The sequence below is a fragment of the Macrosteles quadrilineatus genome, unplaced genomic scaffold, assembly GCF_028750875.1.
Source record: "Macrosteles quadrilineatus isolate MER2022 unplaced genomic scaffold, UCM_ALF_1.0 Scaffold_4__1_contigs__length_99947679, whole genome shotgun sequence".
Lineage (NCBI taxonomy): Eukaryota > Metazoa > Arthropoda > Insecta > Hemiptera > Cicadellidae > Macrosteles > Macrosteles quadrilineatus.
This window is the reverse complement of record NW_026542597.1, coordinates 72,798,635-72,820,247: the sequence shown is the minus strand read 5'-3', so window position 1 is coordinate 72,820,247 and position 21,613 is coordinate 72,798,635. Positions and strand designations below refer to the sequence as shown.

Here is a 21,613-nt window from a genome sequence, read left to right as displayed (position 1 = left end):
AATTCTTATTGGACGGCTTAGTTCGATTGTGATTAGCAAACAATGTTGTTTTCAACAGTTTCTTATTATTTTAAACATCAGCAGATTTTACACCTACGATTTGTCAAACGCTTTTATAAAATGGAGTTTCAAGCCCACTAAATTTGTTATGGAAATAACGTGGAATGAACCTTTTTGCCTGGCACGGAGATCCTAGACAGGCCCAATAAAACAAAATAATTAGGTGGTTCTTTCGTTATTTATTTTTGCTGATACCTATTATTGACCACATAGTTCCCTTTTAGTTTGATTAATATTTGTCTATATATATTTTCCGCTTGGGAATATATTTTTATTTAACATGCACACATAACTGGATCAAACCTTAAATCATATTAGAATTTTCACGTTAAGCTTAGTTAAATAAGAAGCATTTAAAATTTACATTGTTACACTCATCGATAAATAACTACGTAGTTATATATCAATGGTTACACTTAGAAAAAGCACTAAATACCACTCTACTTTTTTTCCAAAATTATAATAATAATTACAATATCATTACTTGACACGATTATTAATAGACATCTTTAAGGCTAAAAATATTCTAAAAGCGAGATAGTTGTTAGTTTTATAATTAATAGTTTCCAATTTCAAGCTGCCAAACAGAGTCTGATAATTTTGAAGGATGGATTAGGCTTTTAAAGGCGGTGACACACTATCGATCTTTTCCCCGATCAAGACCCCGAACCGAGCAGGGAGAAGGGAGAAGGGAGATAAATATCAGCAAAATTTTACTCCGAACATTTCCCCGAACATGACCAAGACCAGACGAATTCTACCGAGCGCGGCAAAAGGAAGTTTGGAGAGAGATAGAGAGTGTGTGCGAGTGAGAGCGCGGAGGCAGTGCCGTGGAAGAGGCAAAAATATTGTTAAAAGTCGCATTTTGAAAAATTGTCGCAAAAATAAAATATTCTAGAAAGGATGCTTTGTTATATCTATTGATTTCTATTGGTTTTATTCATTGAAATAACGTTACAGAATGATCATTTTAATTGCCTTTAATAATATTAATGTTTATATTATTTTTGAAAGAATTTAAGTCAACATCAATTACTTAATTCAACCTTAATATTATTGATATAATTGATTTAACGTTTTCTACACTTTCAACCTTGACCAAACAAACCACAAACATTACATCTTAAATGATTATAATATATAACGGCAACATATTACCCAACATTTATTTATTTTACCAATTAAAGAGTTTAATTGCCATATTAAATCAGAACTATCAATGCTAGCGCAGGCGGCCGCTCGGTGCGGCGCTCGCGACGATGTACGGGGCAAAAATGTACCGTGACACACTATCGTACATCGGACCGTACATCGGACCGATCTTTTCTTTGATCTTTCGCCAAAAAACCGCCTCCAGAGCGCTCGTCTCCCTGCTCGGCCTGATGTCTTGTTCGGCGTCTTGATCGGTGTACGGACCCGTGACACACTATCGAACATCCTCCCTTCGACCTCCCTTCTCCCTTCTCCCTGCTCGGTTCGGGGTCTTGTTCGGGGAAAAGATCGATAGTGTGTCACCGTCTTAACCCGTCCACTCTTCGTCTCTATTAAACTTTAAGGGGTGGTGGCAAAATTAAAGGAAGCATTTATTATTAGTTTTTTTTTATTATGAAAATTAAGTAAATAAATACAAGAGTAAATAAATATTTTTCAACGTCTTCATTTGTAGGTCACAAAGTTGAATATTTTTTTCTAAAACTGCAATTTGAACTAGAGTATATAACTGTGAATGATACTGGTTTTTTTAGTATCTATTCTAAATGTCTTGAGTAATTAAAAATTATCGCAGAACTCCACGTGTATTGTTTTGGTTTTTAAAGGATTATTGAAATTTTTTTGAACATTGAATGTACATTCTGTTTGTTTCCATATTTATTTACTTTTCAAAGCCAGAAACGTCAGGTAAGACCCTGAAGTCAAAATATAAAAACGACAATTTGCTTCGCACAGTTAACCAAAGAATTCCAGTTTGATTTCGCCATTAGTTTTTGATCAATAGAAGGATTTACAGACACAGGTATATCATATGTTGACGATCAACGTAATAATAATATTGCTGACCCAACGCATGTTATAATAACATGCATTGATTGCTAACATATTACTGATAAATATGTTAACCATAGGACCATAGCTCACTTACAATAATAGTTTTAATTAATCATATAGGCAAATGGTTGCATAAACAATTGACACGAGTTTCAATATTTCAAATTACTACAATGACAAGTGTGTGATTGATGTGGCCAACAATAACATCTGTCCAGTGGTCGAAGTGGCTATCTAAACTGTAGCCATTCAATTACCTAGTTAATTAACTAATTAATCTAGCTCCTACACATTTAGTTGTTTTTTTGTTTTAAACCTGTCTGGTCATTAATAGAATAATAAATTTATATTTGACATCTCATGTATGTTATCTTATTGTTAGACCTACTCTTAGCAGATAAAGAATGCATTTTAAATTTAAGTACTTATTCTTCTTTCACAAAACTTTGTTAGTTTTATTTTGTATGCACATTTGAGCACAATACTACTTTAGTACACTTAAATAAAGAATTGGCAATACAGGACTCAAATAAATATTTTTTTTAAATACAAAGTTGAAGCTTTCGTATTTAAAGTACGTTATTATTTGCTTTAACAGTAAATACATAGGAAAACTATCGATGGGAAAATACACTATGGGTTTTTTCAATACGTACATAAGTATTGACATAATTGTGCTGAAACTTGCTTTTTCGATTGTTCTTAGTTAATGAAGACTTATTCTCTGAAAATAAGTACCTATTAAGTGCATAGTAACATATTTTAAACTTTATCAACATAATAAAATACATTTTAAGTCTTAAAAAAATGTAATTTAGTTTTGAAAACGATAGTACATTTTTACCACTAAATCAATAACTAATTTTATTCAATGTGGTGTAAGGGGTTTAAGACAACAATTTAGGTATAGTAATATTCCCTTTATTAATGGTAAAATAGGTACAAACTTACATTTAAAGCCTTATATTTGGTCATAATAGAAAACTTAAACAAATAAGATCAAAAAACAATTTAATTAAGTATCATAAATTTAACAAGTTTACATTATATCGCATCCATTGTGTCAATTAATTGTAAATGTTAGTATTATATAATCTTATATAATATTATAGTATATAATCTGACGGTTAGAAACTGAATACATCCAAACTAATTGCGAATAAACTTTTGAACCCATCACTTCTGCTACTTTTAAAATGTCGATTCACTCTTGAAGATTGACACTTCAATGAAACTGTCAGTGATTTTTAAGCTTTCGACATTTTGACATCCTCACTTTTGAAGGGCTTTTAAGATACGGCGAAAATTTGGCAGAACAATCGATTGTTTTTGGCAATCAACATCAAATGAAAGAATATTGACAGATAAACAAACTTTGTTTATTTTATCGGTTAGGACATTTTATTGTACATTTACTTTCAAAAATACTTACTACGGATGATTCTTAATTGAATTTCCATCACGAGTCTAGTTTATTTATTTATAGGCTTTAGATAAATACCCCTGACTAACACCTCTAAAACTATGTTTGGTATTCTACTTATTTTTAACATAGCTGTTTTATTCAAATCCACGGATCCTGTACCATCTTATATAAAAGTAAATTATTTTTAATTATTCAAAACAGAAACCTCTTACAAGAGTATACGGCAAGGGTTTCCCACTTTCTTGAAACATTGAACTATGTAAATCTTTTAAAATCAAGACTTTTAATAGTAGTGATATAAAGTTTTAAAAATGTTTGATGTAAAGCCTAGATAACCAACATTCAATAACACTTCTTGCACATTAAGGAAACAAATGTTTAACATACATCTCTAAAAATGTTTTCTCCTAAGCCAAGTTTATATAACCTAATCCAAAGAACAGTTCCCCAAAGTTCTGTCAAAATATTTATTTTTCTACGAAAAGTTAAAGTGTTTAAGATTTGGTTGACTACACCTATGTTGTCAGAGGAATATCAACAATTTTTGTTGTTGTTTAGGCTGCTTTAGGGGCCGGATTCAGATATGGTATTTACAGATGGTAGCACCTAGTAACACCTTGTAAAATGAATTACTCGGAAAGTTGGCTCATGAACCTAAAATGGCGAAACAATAAGGTTGACTTATCACAAAACGTACGAAAACGACGTCAGTCAGTCAAAAGTACTTCTCTTTTGGTGTTTATTGTAAATTACTAAAATCTAACTTCATTTCGTTGTAAAACCGAAAAAAGAGGTTGTAAATATTTTTAATGTATGCCAACCGACAGATGCTCCAAAATACCATTATTGATAGGAGCTATACCTACTTTAAATGCTATAATAGTGTTAAGCCCTTTCAATTTTAATTTCATGACTTGTAAACTGTTAATTGATTGACAATTAATAATTTCCTATTTCACCTCATTTCAATTTTTTCATTTCCACGACAACGATGGACAACGACTGAAACGCGTGAAAGGTTGGGATTGGAATCAAAATAACTTGTTTGTGCAATCTATCTGTGTAATAATGCAGCAACTAGTTTCGACCTCAGACAGTAACCATGTTGTCTGACCTAATTTGTGTATTGATAGACACTTTTAATTAATCAAACACAAATTGCAGTTGATTTATTTACGAATTCTTTTTAAAATTATGTATCCAATAAAAGAGTGGAATTTTCTCGTGCATCACTAAGAGGTTCTCATTCTTATCAAAAGGCTCAGGATGGCTTCGTTTTCAAGTTCACTTACATTATCATATTATTCTATCATCTTTATCACGGACATTGCGAAAACTTAATACTCAGACACTCCTCATATGGAACAAACACATGTAAAAAAACATTATAAAACTGTGTGGTGATTATAAAATGTTAGGACGTCATGTGCGTGTAGCCAGTGAAATTTTGTATTGTGTGTGTGTTTTGTGTAAAAAGAATCTTTACACCTAAGACTGTTGAATGATTAACTGCCCATGACATTTCCGTGGACTTGAAAATAAAGACATCCTGATCTTCGGTACCTACCATGAAAGTTAGACTGCACGTTTACATTACTTGACGATTCACAAATTAATTTAACCTTTTTTTCTGAATAAACAAAGAAATTCCGGTGTTACCAAAAGATTGCTTTAGTCAAAGTTATTCTATCTTTGCTCCTACTAAAATTAAAAAAAATTGCAGTGCTTTAGCATTATCCTGTAATGAATTAGCCGAAATTACCTTTGAACCTAAGATACGTCGTTTAAGTTGTATAAGTTAGATTTCCTATAGTGTCTTACCGTCACACCTTAACATTGAAAGAGTTAACAAAATAAAAGTAATCAAATGCATCACAAAGTCACACAGTAGTGGAAAACATTTTAGGAAAGACTTTTTTCTCAACAATTCGACCAGATCGAAGATCACCCCTAGATTTAGACAAACGTAGGATAAGTTTACCTTCGAATTTGTTATCTGACCAAACTTTCTTTTCCAGATGGCTCCAACTTAAGTGAGTAGTTTTTATTCCCCAGTCTCCCCAATCCCCTACTTTCTTCTGCTTCCTATTTTAGATGTGTTCCGATGACTGTCTATGTTTGATCTTTTCCTCCTCTAGCCCGGCTTCGTAGGTTTTCCTGATTGGGTCGTTGTTGGTAAGAATAAATTGACAACATTAAAACTATTACAGTTAAAATAATGAATAAATATAAAAAAGTTATTAATAAGCTGTAAAAGAAGTTTTATTTAATGTTATGTGTTAATAACTAAGACTAAGTGTATAATCAATTATGACTGTTGTAAGCAATGAAACTTCCCTTATTATTATCTAATTATAAAATATAAACTTTAATACTGCATTCTTGGTTGAAAAAAATGAACATACTTAGGATAAAAAATAACCACTAACTATTTCTAACATTTGAAAGAGTAAGATATTTATTAATAGCCTAGTTGTTCAAGAACTGAATAAGAAGATAAATTTCATATTACATAATTACAGTTTTGCAGTTATTTGTTTGAATGATGTCTTAGTCATGACCAAATTGGATTGTATACGGTATATAGTTCAAAACCTAATAAAGTAAAAAAGAAATTATCAATACAATTTCATAACTGACGACTAATTTAGTAACGCTGAGTTAAGCTGAGTAAAGCAAATCTTCAACATCACTATAATCTACATTATCATTATAAATGAACTGATTGATTGAATTATAAATTCATACAAAATTTACGGTACTTTTACTTAAGTAAATAATTATAGCTTTGTAAAAAAATGATTTTGTTCAATATGAGTACTTTTGTTTTAAATGAAGCTTCTGATTCAAATAGATTTACATTAGAAAAATGTGATTACTTTTAAATCAAGGTAACTGGGTAAACACATTACTTTCTATTCAATAAAGTAAATATACTTTTCTGAGCTGTGGATTGATTCAGTAAAATTATAGACTGTTCGAGAGATCAAGAATATCCTAAAAAAATCAATAAGGAGTTCTTCTAAATGTGTTGTGAATTCCAGAACATCCACTAAAATGAAGACACAAACTGTATTCATTCGCAATAAAATGACTACCTAAATACTTGTAAATGCCTCCTTATTAACGGCTGAATCATACATAATAGAAAGTGTGAAACACAAATTATATATGTTATGACGTAAACTACAAATTCTAATACTGTAAACATAAACGCACTACTGCATTGTAAACAGAAAAACCTTTGAGTATTAATAATTTAGTGATAAGTTAACTTATTTTATAAGTGATTGATTAAATAAAAGTATGTAAATAACTATACTCTATGTAAAGAAATCTTCGCAGTAAAATAAGTTACCTGTTTGCATTCAGTTTCTTCATCTGCATAATCCACCCATATCACCCTGTAGTGTAGCTGCTTTTTCTGTTATTCCACGAAGCTTAGTAGTTATTTGTTTAGTTTTAGTTCATGTTTTTAGAAAAGATTATTCTGCTTCATTTAGCATAAGTAGTGTTCCATCATTTGATTTCAAACTAGCAAAATTTTACGTTGAGCAGTTATAACGGTCTGCTTTTTTGCCTGAATTTCAGAAATTACAAAGCATGAGATTTGTTTCACTCATTTACTTATAATGTAACTTAAATTTTTAGTTCGGTAAAATATTTTACATTGTTTAGTTTTACAAACACCTTACTCGACGAGTAAGGCCTTGTAGTCATTTTTTTTTTTCATTTCACTTTTTCACTTTCACAATCAAAGATTATTTGCATACTTTGTAGTCTATAAGGTCACTTAAGCACTAATTAAGCACTAATACACGAAAACTGTATTTTCTCCTCTTTCACATTCTTCATTTACTACGAATAGGTACATAACATTAGTAACACGATAATTTTTCTTCTAACGTGTCTTAGCACATTTCAAAGCCAAACTTATGTTAAAGGATTATTTATTAGAAGAAAACCAATAGCTACAATCTTTGTGTTACGATTGATTTGGTACTTTCTTAATTTTAAAGTTTACATTATGATTATCTAGCCTTTTCGCATAACGTAAATTTTATATTATTTTGGTCAAAAGATTGCTGTTGCAGCACTCAGTTTGTGTGTAACATTATTGATTATGCAGAGTTTCACACGGTTTCAAGTATCAATGTACTGCGTTTAGTCAGGATAACGTCGTGGTTAACAACTGCGCCAGTAGATAGCAGCACTAGTCGGACGAACTTGCAAATAAACAGAACTAGGTGTTTATAAAATAACAATAATAATTATGTAATACTTTTACCATTATATAATCGGACCAATCATGTAAAAATTTGTAGTGACAGTTTTGATAATTACTAATGTTCATGTTTATTTATTTAAATGTTAGATGTTTACATGTTTAAGTTATTTTTTTATCGAACTTAACTGTTTTGTACTTGTATCAAAAACGAAACAGATATCCTTAGAGAAATATTTTTGTTAACCCAATATTATATACAGTGTGTCCCGCGAATATGTTTAAACGTTTGATTTTACATTTCTTGCCCATTTTTTATAGACCGACATTTTTGAAACTTTACACAATTTATAAAGTAGGTTTTAAAGATATTCTGGGAAAATTTCAGTTCCCTAACCCTTGTAGAAACAAAATGGTGGCATATTGTTTACTTTTTATTAACTAATTACATTTAATTATTATTATTTATTAACTAGTGATGAATTTGCTCACAGTTTGAATAATTAGTTACTTTACTTTTAGGTTGTTCATTAGGTTATGTTCTAATTTCCTGATAAAACAGACTTATTTTCCTAGGATGTGATAATACAAATATTTTACAAAACCAAAAACACTATTTTTAATGAGTTTTAAGTATAATTAATCATTATGCCACCATTAGTAGGGAGCTGAAACTTTCCCAGAATGTATTTAAAACCGACTTTATAAATTGTGTAAAATTTTAAAATGTTCGGAGCATAAATGAGCAAGTAATATTACATCAAACGTTTAAACCCCTTCGTGTGACACCCTGTATATGAGGTGGTATATTTTGTGAAAAACATAAATTAAGTTGTTTGACTTTGAAAAATGGTTAAATTTCTCAGTTTTTTTATAAGTGATTTCTATACACTGTACTGTACTGCACTGCACTGTACTGTACTGTATATGGGACAATAATTATAGAACACCAATATCTTTAAGTATAATTTTAAATTTACTTTTTCCATTTAATGCCACTTTACTAAAACATTTTCATTATGCATTAAGGTATTAGTTCTACATGACTACAGTAACAACTTATGTTCTTTTTAACTACATAGCAATTGGTAAGTTTAGGTCAGATAATAATAATATCTGCCATAACATTTTACACTCATAATAGTATTCCATATTCGTAATTCATGTTTCATTTGTCATATTCCTTCATCGGTGTACTCTTAAAAGCTCTAAATCCACCAGGAGATAACCATATTTGTAAAATAACATTTGGTAATTTCTAACGTTCTAATTTGCAATAAATATCAGGTTTATAAGTTTCACCATCAGCATCATCATGGGTGGATAATGGATATAAACTGTGCAAACAGTGGTAAAAGTTTCAGAATAACCATCTACCAACCAAATCCTCTCACAATCATTTCAACACCCCCCTCTCCCCCCCACCACGTTGCTGCTGATCAATCGAAAACCGATACTTATGTGACACCAATTACAATTTGAGTTATTGGGCCTGCACGGAGTTTCTGTATTAATTCCATTCATTTATTTTCGAAGCGCTCACCTCACGACACAAAATCGTTACTGCATTTTTAAGAGAATCCATTACTTTTGATGGGTCTGCGTTATAATTGTTTTTATTAAACACTATTTTTAGATATACTGCATAACTTGACTTGCATTGATATTGAACCGTAGATGAAAATATGGAATGCACTAGCGGTTTTTCATATTTTCCTTATAAAGGTTGTGAGTTTTGTATACCTTAAAATGTGTTATCGCTTCAACATAAAAGACAATTATAATAAAATTAAGGGGTGAACTCTTAGTTCAGACACATAGACTACATAATAGATTATTGTGCATAATCATAGTTGTGATTAAATGGCATAACATGTATCATGTATATCCGGTTGTTTTATTTAAAGTGATGCTTTGGTTATGTTATAAATATCGTTTGATGTTAAAGTACAAGTATAAAAACCATTTTTGCAGTCTTATAAAAATTATGTATTTTATGTTAACATCAACACGACTGAAACAAAAGTGAAAATAATGTAATGTGAATGAAGACGTATGCTCGTAAAACCAAATAATATTATTTTGAAAAACGATATTAGTTGAACCAAAACAAATATCTATTAAGAGAATGAGAAACTACCCAATTATGTCCCTAAAATTTCTCAACGAGGATTTACTTTCAAATGTATCTGATTTTACATTAATTTTTTGAATGTATTCTGGTAGGTTACATTTTAGTATGTACAAGACAAATGCCCAAATAAAATTTTACCATTATTTAAAGATGAAATAATTGTTTTCTTTTAATAAATAATAGTCTGCGTTTTCATATTTATTCAAAAATTTGAATAGTTTCGTACTAAGCCAAATTCACGTGTGGGAGGGTTTACCCAGCATGACGTTATAATCTATTCAATACGCTACACTGCGTAAATAAGCTGTTAACAAAGTTGAACACTGTTACGTCATCAGCCTCCTTTATAACATAGTCCGAGTCCACTATATGGATCTGAACTGATAGTAAAGCTTGTATCATTAATCAGAGATTAAAATTGCATTTTAAAAATCAAAGATAAGACACACTGTTCTGGTTATACAGTTTGTGTCAATAGTCATGACGTCATTGTGTATGATGATGTAGTCTAGTCAGTGCACGTCGCTGAGCTGATTGTGTAGTTTGTGTCGTCAGTCATGACGTCATTATCTGTACGATGATGTAATCTAGTCAGTGCGCGTCGCTGAGCTGATTGAATAGTTTGTGTCGTCAGTCATGACGTCATTATCTGTACGATGATGTAATCTAGTCAGTGCACGTCACTGAGCTGATTGAATAGTTAGTGTCGTTACATGACGTCATTATCTGCATGATGATGTAATCTAGTCAGTGCACGTCGCTGAGCTGATTGTATAGTTTGTGTCGTTACATGACGTCATTATCTGCATGATGATGTAATCTAGTCAGTGCACGTCGCTGGACTGATTGAATAGTTAGTGTCGTTACAAGACGTCATTAGCTTTATGATGATGTAATATAGTCAGTGCACGTCGCTGGACTGATTGAATAGTTAGTGTCGTTACAAGACGTCACTATCTGCATGATGATGTAATCTAGTCAGTGCACGTCGCTGGGCTGATTGTATAGTTTGTGTCGTTAGTCATGACGTCATTATCTGTATGATGATGTAATCTAGTCAGTGCGCGTCGCTGAGCTGATAGCGTTGTTTGCGTCGTTGGCTATGACGTCATTATCTGTATGATGGTGTAATCTAGTCAGAGCGCCTTGCTGGGCTGATTGTATAGTTTGTGTCATTAGTCATGACGTTATTATCTGTATGATGATGTAATCTAGTCAGTGCGCGTCACTGAGCTGATTGTATAGTTTGTGTCGTTAGTCATAACGTCATTATCTGTATGATGATGTAATCTAGTCAGTGCGCGTCGCTGAGCTGATTGTATAGTTTGTGTCGTTAGTCATGACGTCATTATCTGTATGATGATGTAATCTAGTCAGTGCACGTCGCTGTGCTGATTGTATAGTTTTTGTCGTTAGTCATGACGTCATTATCTGTATGATGATGTAATCTAGTCAGTGCACGTAGCTGAGCTGATTGTATAGTTTGTGTCGTTAGTCATGACGTCATTATCTGTATGATGATGCAATCTAGTCAGTGCGCGTCGCTGAGCTGATTGTATAGTTTGTGTTGTTAGTCATGACGTTATTATCTCTATGATAATATAATCTATTTAGTGCACGTCGCTGAGCTGATTGTATAGTTTGTGTCGTTAGTCATGACGTCATTATCTGTATGATGATGTAATCTAGTCAGTGCACGTCGCTGAGCTGATTGTATAGTTTGTGTCGTTAGTCATGACGTCATTATCTGTATGATGATGTAATCTAGTCAGTGCACGTCGCTGAGCTGATTGTATAGTTTGTGTCGTTAGTCATGACGTCATTATCTGTATGATGATGTAATCTAGTCAGTGCACGTCGCTGAGCTGATTGTATAGTTTGTGTCGTTAGTCATGATATCATTATCTGTATGATGATGTAATCTAGTCAGTGCACGTCGCTGAGCTGATTGTATAGTTACTGTCGTTAGTCATGACTTCATTACCTGTATGATGATGTAATCTAGTCAGTGCACGTCACTGAGCTGATTGTATAGTTTGTGTCGTTAGTCATGACGTCATTATCTGTATGATGATATAATCTAGTCAGTGCACGTCGCTGTGCTGATTGTATAGTTACTGTCGTTAGTCATGACGTCATTACCTGTATGATGATGTAATCTAGGCAGTGCGAGTCGCTGGGCTGATTGTATAGTTTGTGTCGTTAGTCATGACGTCATTATTTGTATGATGATGTAATCTAGGCAGTGCGAGTCGCTGGGCTGATTGTATAGTTTGTATAGTTGATCATGACGTCATTATCTGTACGATGATGTAATCTAGTCAGTGCACGTTGCTGAGCTGATTGTATAGTTTGTGTCGTTAGTCATGACCTCATTATCTGTATGATGATGTAGTCTAGTCGGCGCGCTTCGCTGAGCTGATTGTATAGTTACTGTCGTTAGTCATGACGTCATTATCTGTATGATGATGTAATCTAGTCAGTGCACGTCGCTGAGCTGATTGTATAGTTTGTATCATTGGTCATGACGTCATTATCTGTATGATGATGTAATCTAGTCAGTGCACGTCGCTGAGCTGATTGTATAGTTTGTATCGTTGGTCATGACGTCATTAGCTGTATGATGATGTAATCTAGTCAGTGCACGTCACTGAGCTGATTGTATAGTTTGTATCGTTGGTCATGACGTCATTAGCTGTATGATGATGTAATCTAGTCAGTGTACGTTGCTGAGCTGATTGTATAGTTTGTATCGTTGGTCATGACGTCATTATCTGTATGATGATGTAATCTAGTCAGTGCGCGTCGCTGAGCTGATTGGGTTGTTTGCGTCGTTGGTCTTGACGCCATTATCCATGACGTCAAAGCAGTTTTCATGTAACTTATTACACGACGTATTTGCTTGAAAATTGGACCCTAAAATATATTGAGGTAGCTTGGGAATATAATGTTGTTCCAACTGTTTCAATGTTAAAGTTTAATTTGTATATTGCGTTTTTCTGTTGGTCCCAACAATTTAATCTAATAACGAGAATAATCACTATACTAATTCATTATGTGCCTATTGCCTATACTCTGAACATTCAATTCCGTTTTTGAGGATTTGCCATATTATTATTATAGATAATTTAAGTATCCGCCATCTATATGTTCATGTATTCCTATTTTATAAAAAAATAACTTTTTTTCTTGGTTGTGGTGTATTTTGTTACTAAACATGAGTGTATTAGTGTTTATTTTATTTCAACACCTTAACAAACTTTTATTAAAGCATTCACTGACCTTCCGAAAGTTGCTATCACTATGCAAACTGTAGGGGTAAAAAATTACAAGAATTTCTTTTATAAATGAATGTCTAAGCAAATAAGAATTTTTATATCTCTAGCTAAAGAAAGCTCAAATTCAAACCTAATTCCAAGGTTTCGTTGCGGTACAAAAAACTTTACCGGGAAATCTCTTGTTATTACAGCTTATGTTTTGATTAATTTCACGGCCTGTGTACATGAGTGAAATAACATTGACAATCCACCCCAGATCGGTAAGAAAATACATGTTTGCAATCGAAAAACAACAGTTGCCGTGGGGTGTTTAGTGTAAACCACTTGAAACGGAATCGTTCCCCCCAAGGGTTAACTTCAACATGTACTCTGTTGGAATAAATGTAACAGTTTTTATGATGAAAATAAAATTAAAATCCAATCAGGTAGAGTATTTTTAACAAGAGTACTTGTTTTTCCGATTTTTGTAAACTTAAGTGCGTGGGCTGAGTTATTGTTTATGTGATGCAATTTGGCCTCACAATTCATATAAATTAATTTATAGTTATTATATAAAATTAGAAACTTATATAAACTGTGCTACGAACTTAAGTTGTACAGTATAGTTTTTTACTGTTCCAGCCCTTAATAAATCAAAGTTATTTTGCAAATGGAAAGTAAAATAATATGTAAAATCTTTAACTACGCTAAAAAGGTTAGTATGTAAAATAACCTATCTTATATTTGGTAAATTAATTAATTAATTTAAACTTTCTTTATTAACATAATTAAGTCAATTTATTGGCTTATGTTAATAAAGGTAAATTAGGTAACTTAAGTAAGTAAATTAACACCATTTGAAATCATCTTACTTTTAATTGTGACCAGAGAATTTATAACAGATTAATTAGTACTAAGCTAACGAGTAACTTACAATAGAGTGGTACAATTAAACTTGATATTAAGTAATGAAATTGAGATTTGAAAATACACGTTCAGTTCAAACTTATAAAATATATATTCTAAGGAAGGAGTAAGAGTTAAGTGTGGAAACACAAAGCAAACATTTCTCTGTGTGGCCCCAACGGTACCGAGGTGTGTAGGGAAGGGGGCAATCCACTTAGGACCCCCCTCCCCCCTACATAACCCCCCTGGGACCTGATATGTCCCGTAATTCACCTAAGGCCATGTTATCCTGCGTGATATATACGTCCTATGTATAGCTCTCTCACAATCTTGAAGAATGAATCGATCAACATATTGAAATATAAGCCTTGTTAAATTTTAAATCTATCAAAAATAACCTAATGTGAATTAAAAATGCATGACTCATCCTCAATTCCATTCAATGTACCAATCGTTAAATATTCGTCTTAAATGTTGATATTGGAATAATTAAACTCTATTTTAAAATTATTGGATTTTAATTACAGCCTCGCACAGTAACTGACACTCATTGGATTTCAGATTCTAACCAATATTTTAGTTTGATTTGCAAGTCTTTACCCTTTACATACTCATACATCTTAGTAACACATTTTAGTAACTGTTGCACTATTGGTTTATAAAACAATGGCTTATAAAACAATATTTATGTATGTGAAAACAATGGAAGCTATCTTAAAGTATAGCACTAGGTGCTAAAAACTTCTTATTATTTAAATAGACCAACTAGTAAATAATTGGTTATGTACAAAAAGACTAAATGCGTTCCGCTAAAGACGTGCAAACAATATCCACATATCTACCACAAGACTAGTAACTATTAATTTTTTTTTTAGGGTGAGGAGGGAAAATGCTTTTACGCACACAGGTAGCCAGCCTGTAGTGTGAGACTCCTGAGTTTATCACAGACTACTCACTAAAAACCCCCTCTACTCTGTTGGACACAGACCTGGAATTGTAACTATTAAGTAACTACTTAATAGTTACTTAGAGTAACTATTAAATAGCTACTAGTAACTATAAAATATCTATTAAGAGTTAACTACTACTATACGTACCAAACTTTCCAATAGATCTCACTTAGTAAATCGTTATATAAAATTGCTTATACTTACATAATAACTTGCCGTGAACGATAAAACAATAATGTATATTACATTTAGCCCAGGTTATACACGATATATGCAATTGGAATACATTTGCTTGTGGAACAGAATCCGCGCCACAGGACCAAAAGCAGAGTCTGGTTTATATTGGACAATTGAAATGTAATTTGGAGACTCCAACCGGAGCTCGCGTTCGGAATGCATAACACAGTCTGATCATCTGTTTGGGCTCGATACGTAATAATCCGTTGCTATCGGCGTGTTTGGCTAGGATTAACACTTTTTAACTACAACTAAAAAACCTTTATATCAGTGGTTTGTCCATTAGCAGTAAATAATTTAGGGCATAAGCGTGTAATTTAGTGTTGTATGTTTGTAGAGTATAATATTTTAACATAAATTCACACAAACGCATACATATTTTCTTAGAGGTTGGCAGTCGCTTTTAGTTTGTTTTTGACCACATAGGCCTCGGGCCTGTGCATGGAAAGCATTCAGCAAAGCGAGGAGTGACCCGGTAAAGTAAATGAGTGGACTGTACCATTGACTGTATAACATAAATTATGGTATTTAGTCAATTGACTGTACTGATAATATGTTGTCATGGGCACTTTGACGGGAACCCAGGACAACCAGAACTTGGATTTGTGATACTATAGAATAAAGACCTAACCAAACAGAGAGAGGTCTTTAGTCTGTGTACGTCACGCTACCGACCTCAGTCGGTACACCGACTCTTCACAATAATGCATTTTCTATTGCGTATACTATTTTATACTATAATACGTATCATCATAGACTAAGCAACACAATATATTATACTATGGCAATTCTAATTTCTTTTTTTCTAATCTTACAGACACGGAACTATATATTTTTTTATGGAAATATATAATTTTCTCAACCAAAAGATTAAGGTTAACATAATCTATTAAAACAAGGATTAAAGTAAACCTTGCATAAAACACACTTTTTTGAAAACAATACAATTTATTGAGACACAATATAACTTAAAAAAAAAAATATTATTTACCTAAAGTATTCATAATCTGGGTACTATTTTTTTTTTATCCATCGTAAACTCTACATAAAAATAGCAATTGGTGGTAGCTAATAAACGCCTAAACTCTCATGTAAACTCCAACAAACTGTAAGTAAGGTATTTCAAACCTGTAAGCATCATCAATTGATAAACTACGGAATAATTTCTTAGAAATGAGGAGATTGTTAGATTTTAGAATTTTAAATACATATTGGAAAGATACAAATTGGGATATGATGCTATATGAGTGACGTCAATAAATTAATGTAAACTTACACAATAAAAAATAATTCTTGTTACCTTATCAAAGCTGCCTTAAAAATTGCTACAACTTTACCAACACTTACACCCAAAGGAAAATAAATTATTCAGTCTCAAATCATATTTAAGATTTACTATCCGATAATTCTCTTTGTCTGGTTTAGGTAAACAAAAACCTTCAGTAAATTCAAACAATGAGACTATAAATTTAGAAACCATCTGATGTAGCCTACAGTGAATAATGATTTCAACTAGCCTACTACATTACTTCTCCTGAAGTATGTTACCCAAGGTACTATGGCCAATGAAGCAGTACTTGTGAGGTAGTTTGCGCCTCTAGGGTGCTACTGCACGTCTCTAGTATACGACCTAAGTGTTCATTTCTGGTGTGCCACTTATCATTACGGCACTACCAAACTACTGATAACATCTAGACTTTACAGTAAGAGATTACTGATAACTTAGACTTTAGATAGACTACAAAATATGTTCCTTCCCGTGTTAAAGGTACGCATTCATCATGGCAATATAAAAGAACAACTTATAGTAAAAATTTTAGCCTTTAGATATCTTTGAACATTGGTCTTGTAATAAATGAGTCTAGCTAAAATAAACAGCTGGTCTTACGTCAGGAACAAAGGTACACTGATCATTGACTCGTTCCTGCACTCACATAAATGAGTCTTGGATAAATTATAGGATATTAGGTCAGGAAGGAGGGAGGAGGGTACTTGAGGTTAATATTTCAACACTCTGTCTCATTTGCAAGCTTTTTGATCATCTTCAGATTCCCTCACAACTCAGTGCTCATAGATGTTTGATGTCAAATTCAACTGCTGAAACAATTGGAACAAGTCGCCCTTGGGAGGAAAAAAATATAGTTGTAGAACTTAAACTTTAGCACACTCTATTGAGAGGTTATCCAACAAGTTCGCATCCTTGTGACTAGTTCCAGCTGATCATATTCATGTTATCACCTTTTAGTTTGTCGCATCATGTTAACTAAATATCACAAGTTGCAAGTGATTGAGGATTCCACTTTTCGTATCAGTCGCAATGGTAATTTTCAAATTATAGGTATTACAATAAGTGTCTAGATGCATGAATGTATATCAAGACAAAAAAGTCTTCAGATAGAATATAAAACTATAGAACAATTTCGTTTATAAATGACCTCACTGACACGAGCCCCAGTGATATACAATTGCTTATGGTCATTGCAGGTATGTTACAATTATCTGGTACTCCGTGATCAGTAATTTCCGGTTTCCAAGTGTTTCCGGTTCATTTCCCGCGTTCGCGCCAACTTTAATTAACAGATGGACTAGTTTCAATACAGCCGTGTCTGTAGCATAACTGTTTTGTCGGTACAATTGCATCCATAGTTTTAGCTCATAATACCACGAGAAAAACGCATCTGTGTACGATTTATTTCTTTATTCTTTGTTACAATTGATAATACTCTGTATGTTGTACAAGTAATATTATTTATTTATTTAAATGCTACAATACAGACTTACGTCCAATTACATTGCAGCATAGTATAAATTCTCATAATATAATATGCAATAATATGCACGTGTACCATCGAAATAAAATTAATTCCTTGTACTTTGTTGTTCATCGTTACTTCTACTTACCAATTTTAATAGCCTGAAAAAACTAAATCGCAAATCTAAAGGAATCAAACTAAACCGAAATAACTTTATAATTGCTTAAAATATTTAATCCTTTAAACGTATACGTTTATACTTCTGCATGATTTTATAAACAATTTTCAATAGATAATCGAGCTACATAAAAATTCGTTTATGGACGAATATTTTGGCAAGTGAAAAGGGGATATTTGGCTTCAGTTCTTACCTCATTAAATTATATTTATCTGTTTAACTTTTATTCCAACTATTTAGTGACTTGTCTTTGTTAGTTGAAACAAGTTGTCCGAGTTTCAAAAACAAGAATTGAACTATAAAAGTTAATTTGTCGTTAAAACGTGGTAGGCCTAGTATCCTATCTTATTTGTATTGTAATTGAACATCATATATAGTTATTGCCCACCATGGTCTTATCGATGATGGCGAAGGGTTTCAAATATACGACCTATAAATGCGGACTACGACCTTACGGCGATGGACGGATGTCTCTTACTTAGCACTTCCGTTATTTCTTTACCACTTCCGGCGTTTCCGGACATTTGTGACGTCGTAAATCCATTGCTGTCATCTCATCTTGTACGTGTATGTCAACAAAATCTCAAATATTTACTATTATGTTGAACTTTAACGTTAGATTGTGAATAAATTCAGTTTTTATGATTTGTTTTCTATGGCATTGATTACTAAACTTACGAGTGAAAAGAGTCCAAATTTAGCTAAATATATTTTTAGTTAGTAGGCCTATTATGAGCCTACTCCCCTCGTATGTACTACCCTAAAGTTTTATAATAGGTCTAATCTAAATAGACCTGAATAAATGATTCAAGTATTTCATAATACATCCAACTGATATATCTAATACGTTGTCAAACAAAAAAGAAATTAGAAAAAGAAATTAGAATATAAAATGCCCTAATGATCATACAATTCAAAATATTCCATACATCTCTTGGTTGGTTTGTGGTTGCAAGTAGAATCCAATTATTATTATACCTTTGCTAAGAACTCTATAATGTTGAGAAAATAATATAAGAGCAATACTGGATGGTGAGTTTCGGAAGAGTCCACGTACTTTAAGATTACAAAAGAGATCATGACCATCCTTGTAAACTTGATTACGAAAATTTAAACAAAACGGGCGTAATCGTTAAATCCTGAACCATAAAATGTACAAGTGGTCAAATATTTGAATAGCCTAAGTGTCTACAAAGTTTATTTTCTTTCTTTTATTTGTGTCTTAAATTTTAAATCTGACATTTTTTAACATTTTCCTCAATTGCAGGATACTGTTTAAAACACAAGAATATGGATTTATTAGTAGAATATACATAAATAGCCCTTAAACTAGGAGGGAAATTAATTAAAATATTTATTTATGAATATTGTATATGACGTTTGAAATTAAGATAGCGGTTTTGTCTTGAATTTTAATAGTTCTAACTTCTAATGAATTTAATTTTTTTCCATTTAAATCACAGTGAAAATATGTAAAAATTTTCAACAAACAACCGAAGCATACAAAATAAAAAATTAATACCAATATTCAAGTATAAAGAGCAGTATATATAATTGCGCTGCAGCATCGAGCATATGCTGGTTCGCAGGAAACAGCTGACAATGTGAAGGATGAGCGTTAATAAATTACCAGCAAAAATAGCCTGTTTCCGTCACAGCTGTAATACATTGCCTCGTTAAATATAATCCTGCCAGTTTGATGTTTACGCGAAACTTTAACAGAGTGGGTTGCATTTATTCTATACTATCCTGTATGTTATAAAAATATGTACATGTTAAGTATATAAAACTTACATTACATTTTATAAAATCATACAATCTCCTGAATATTACATGCAGAATTATGATATATCAGATAGAGTAGTAATTAAACGCAGTTAATCTCGTTTTAAGTTTTGAGTATGTTAAATCAAATAAAAATCCCAATAATATTGCGCTAAGGAATAGTAGTTTACGCAACGATCGCATTTAAAGATAGTTTTAAGGCTAACTACGCGATTTGCGAACAATTAGATTCTTGGTTTGTTGGTTTCTCATCACTAAATTAAAGTTTTAAAAAATATTTAAAAAATGTGGAGATATATTTCGAGTTATCATTAAAACCCATCTTCAGCATCTTTCTCTTTTTTTTACTAACATTCACTACTCATAATGTCTAAAATAGAGGTTATCTTTTTGTTTATAACCTATCATTTCTACTGAATTGTGATGCAACGACTCATTGTCCCAACCACTCACTTAATGTATAATAAATTAAATTGGCCTTAATATCTGATAATTTGACATTCAAAGCATTGGAATTTTACTTCTTTTCTCTCAATCCCAGAACCTCATTGGTTAAAACTTGTATGGACAAATTAGCAAAACAAATATGTCAAATAAGTAAACAATACTGTAAAGTGCATCTTTTCAATTGTAAGAACTGAATTGAAAAGGTTTGTTTAAAAAACTTTTGCGGGTAAAATGTATAAAAATATACTCTAGTGATTTTCTTAGTTAAATGGTAACACCGCTTTTAAGAAACGTAACAAATTTTGTTGTTTTATTATTGCTCCCAAACAGCATGACTTAATAAAATGTATATGTCTAAAAAATGGAATATTACGTTTGTGATTGTAGTATGAATTCGTTATTATAAACATATTCTGTCTGTAATATGTATAAACAATACATATTACACATATAAAGGCCGTATGTTAAATAATATGTCATTATGTATGCAAATGCAGGAAACTACTTATACTACTACGGATAAAACATACTCTCTTAAGTTAAATTGTATGGGATGCAGTGTGCATTTGAAGTTTACTAGACTTTACATTTACCCCACAAGATTGAAAATTATTTTTCTTACAGTAAAAACACATTTGACATTCCGTTTAAGAACAATTATTTAGCCTTAGATATTACATAAGGATGGAAAATCTACTTTAAATATCTGCAAATATATCTACTCAATATACATAAGACATCTCAATCAACCGTAAAATTGAAATTATAATATTTAATTTAATTTAGGATGTAAAAATTTCCATTTAAACACATTTTCCGTCTTTTGTTACGTTTAACAATGACTAGCATAAAAAATAACTATAAAATTCATAATTTTCAGTTTACTAGTTTATTATAAATTATAAGAGTAAAATAACTAAAATTTATTTCACCCTGAAACACATCCAGCTATCTGAGATAAATGGATAAATGTATGCAGATTTATGAAAAGTAAAACATTACACAATAATCAATCATATAGTTTGTATGTTTGTTTTTGTGAGATATCTTGTAATGAATGTTTTGTCCAAATGTTTACTACATTATATTCTGGATGTAGATGTAACGGACACAAGCTACGTGCCTCTAGTTTCAGTCGGACGCGGGTAACTCTCAGAATACTAAAGCACTTTCGTGAAATCAATACAACATCAACTGGGCTGTTTACGA

General features: G+C 31.9%; 1 protein-coding gene across 4 annotated transcripts in view; it reads left to right on the top strand.

Moving 5' to 3' along the window:
- The window catches only part of LOC128992107 (cyclic nucleotide-gated cation channel alpha-3-like), a 233,054-nt gene that overhangs the window by 192,675 nt on the left and 18,766 nt on the right, over positions 1-21,613 (top strand). For 3 of the 4 annotated variants that reach the window (XM_054415521.1, XM_054415520.1, XM_054415519.1), the window contains exon 5: positions 5,551-5,565. The exons of the other annotated variant lie outside the window; for it this stretch is intronic. In XM_054415521.1, coding sequence (XP_054271496.1) covers positions 5,551-5,565 — 15 coding nt within the window. The remainder of the gene's footprint in view (positions 1-5,550; positions 5,566-21,613) is intronic. 4 annotated transcript variants of the gene reach the window in all.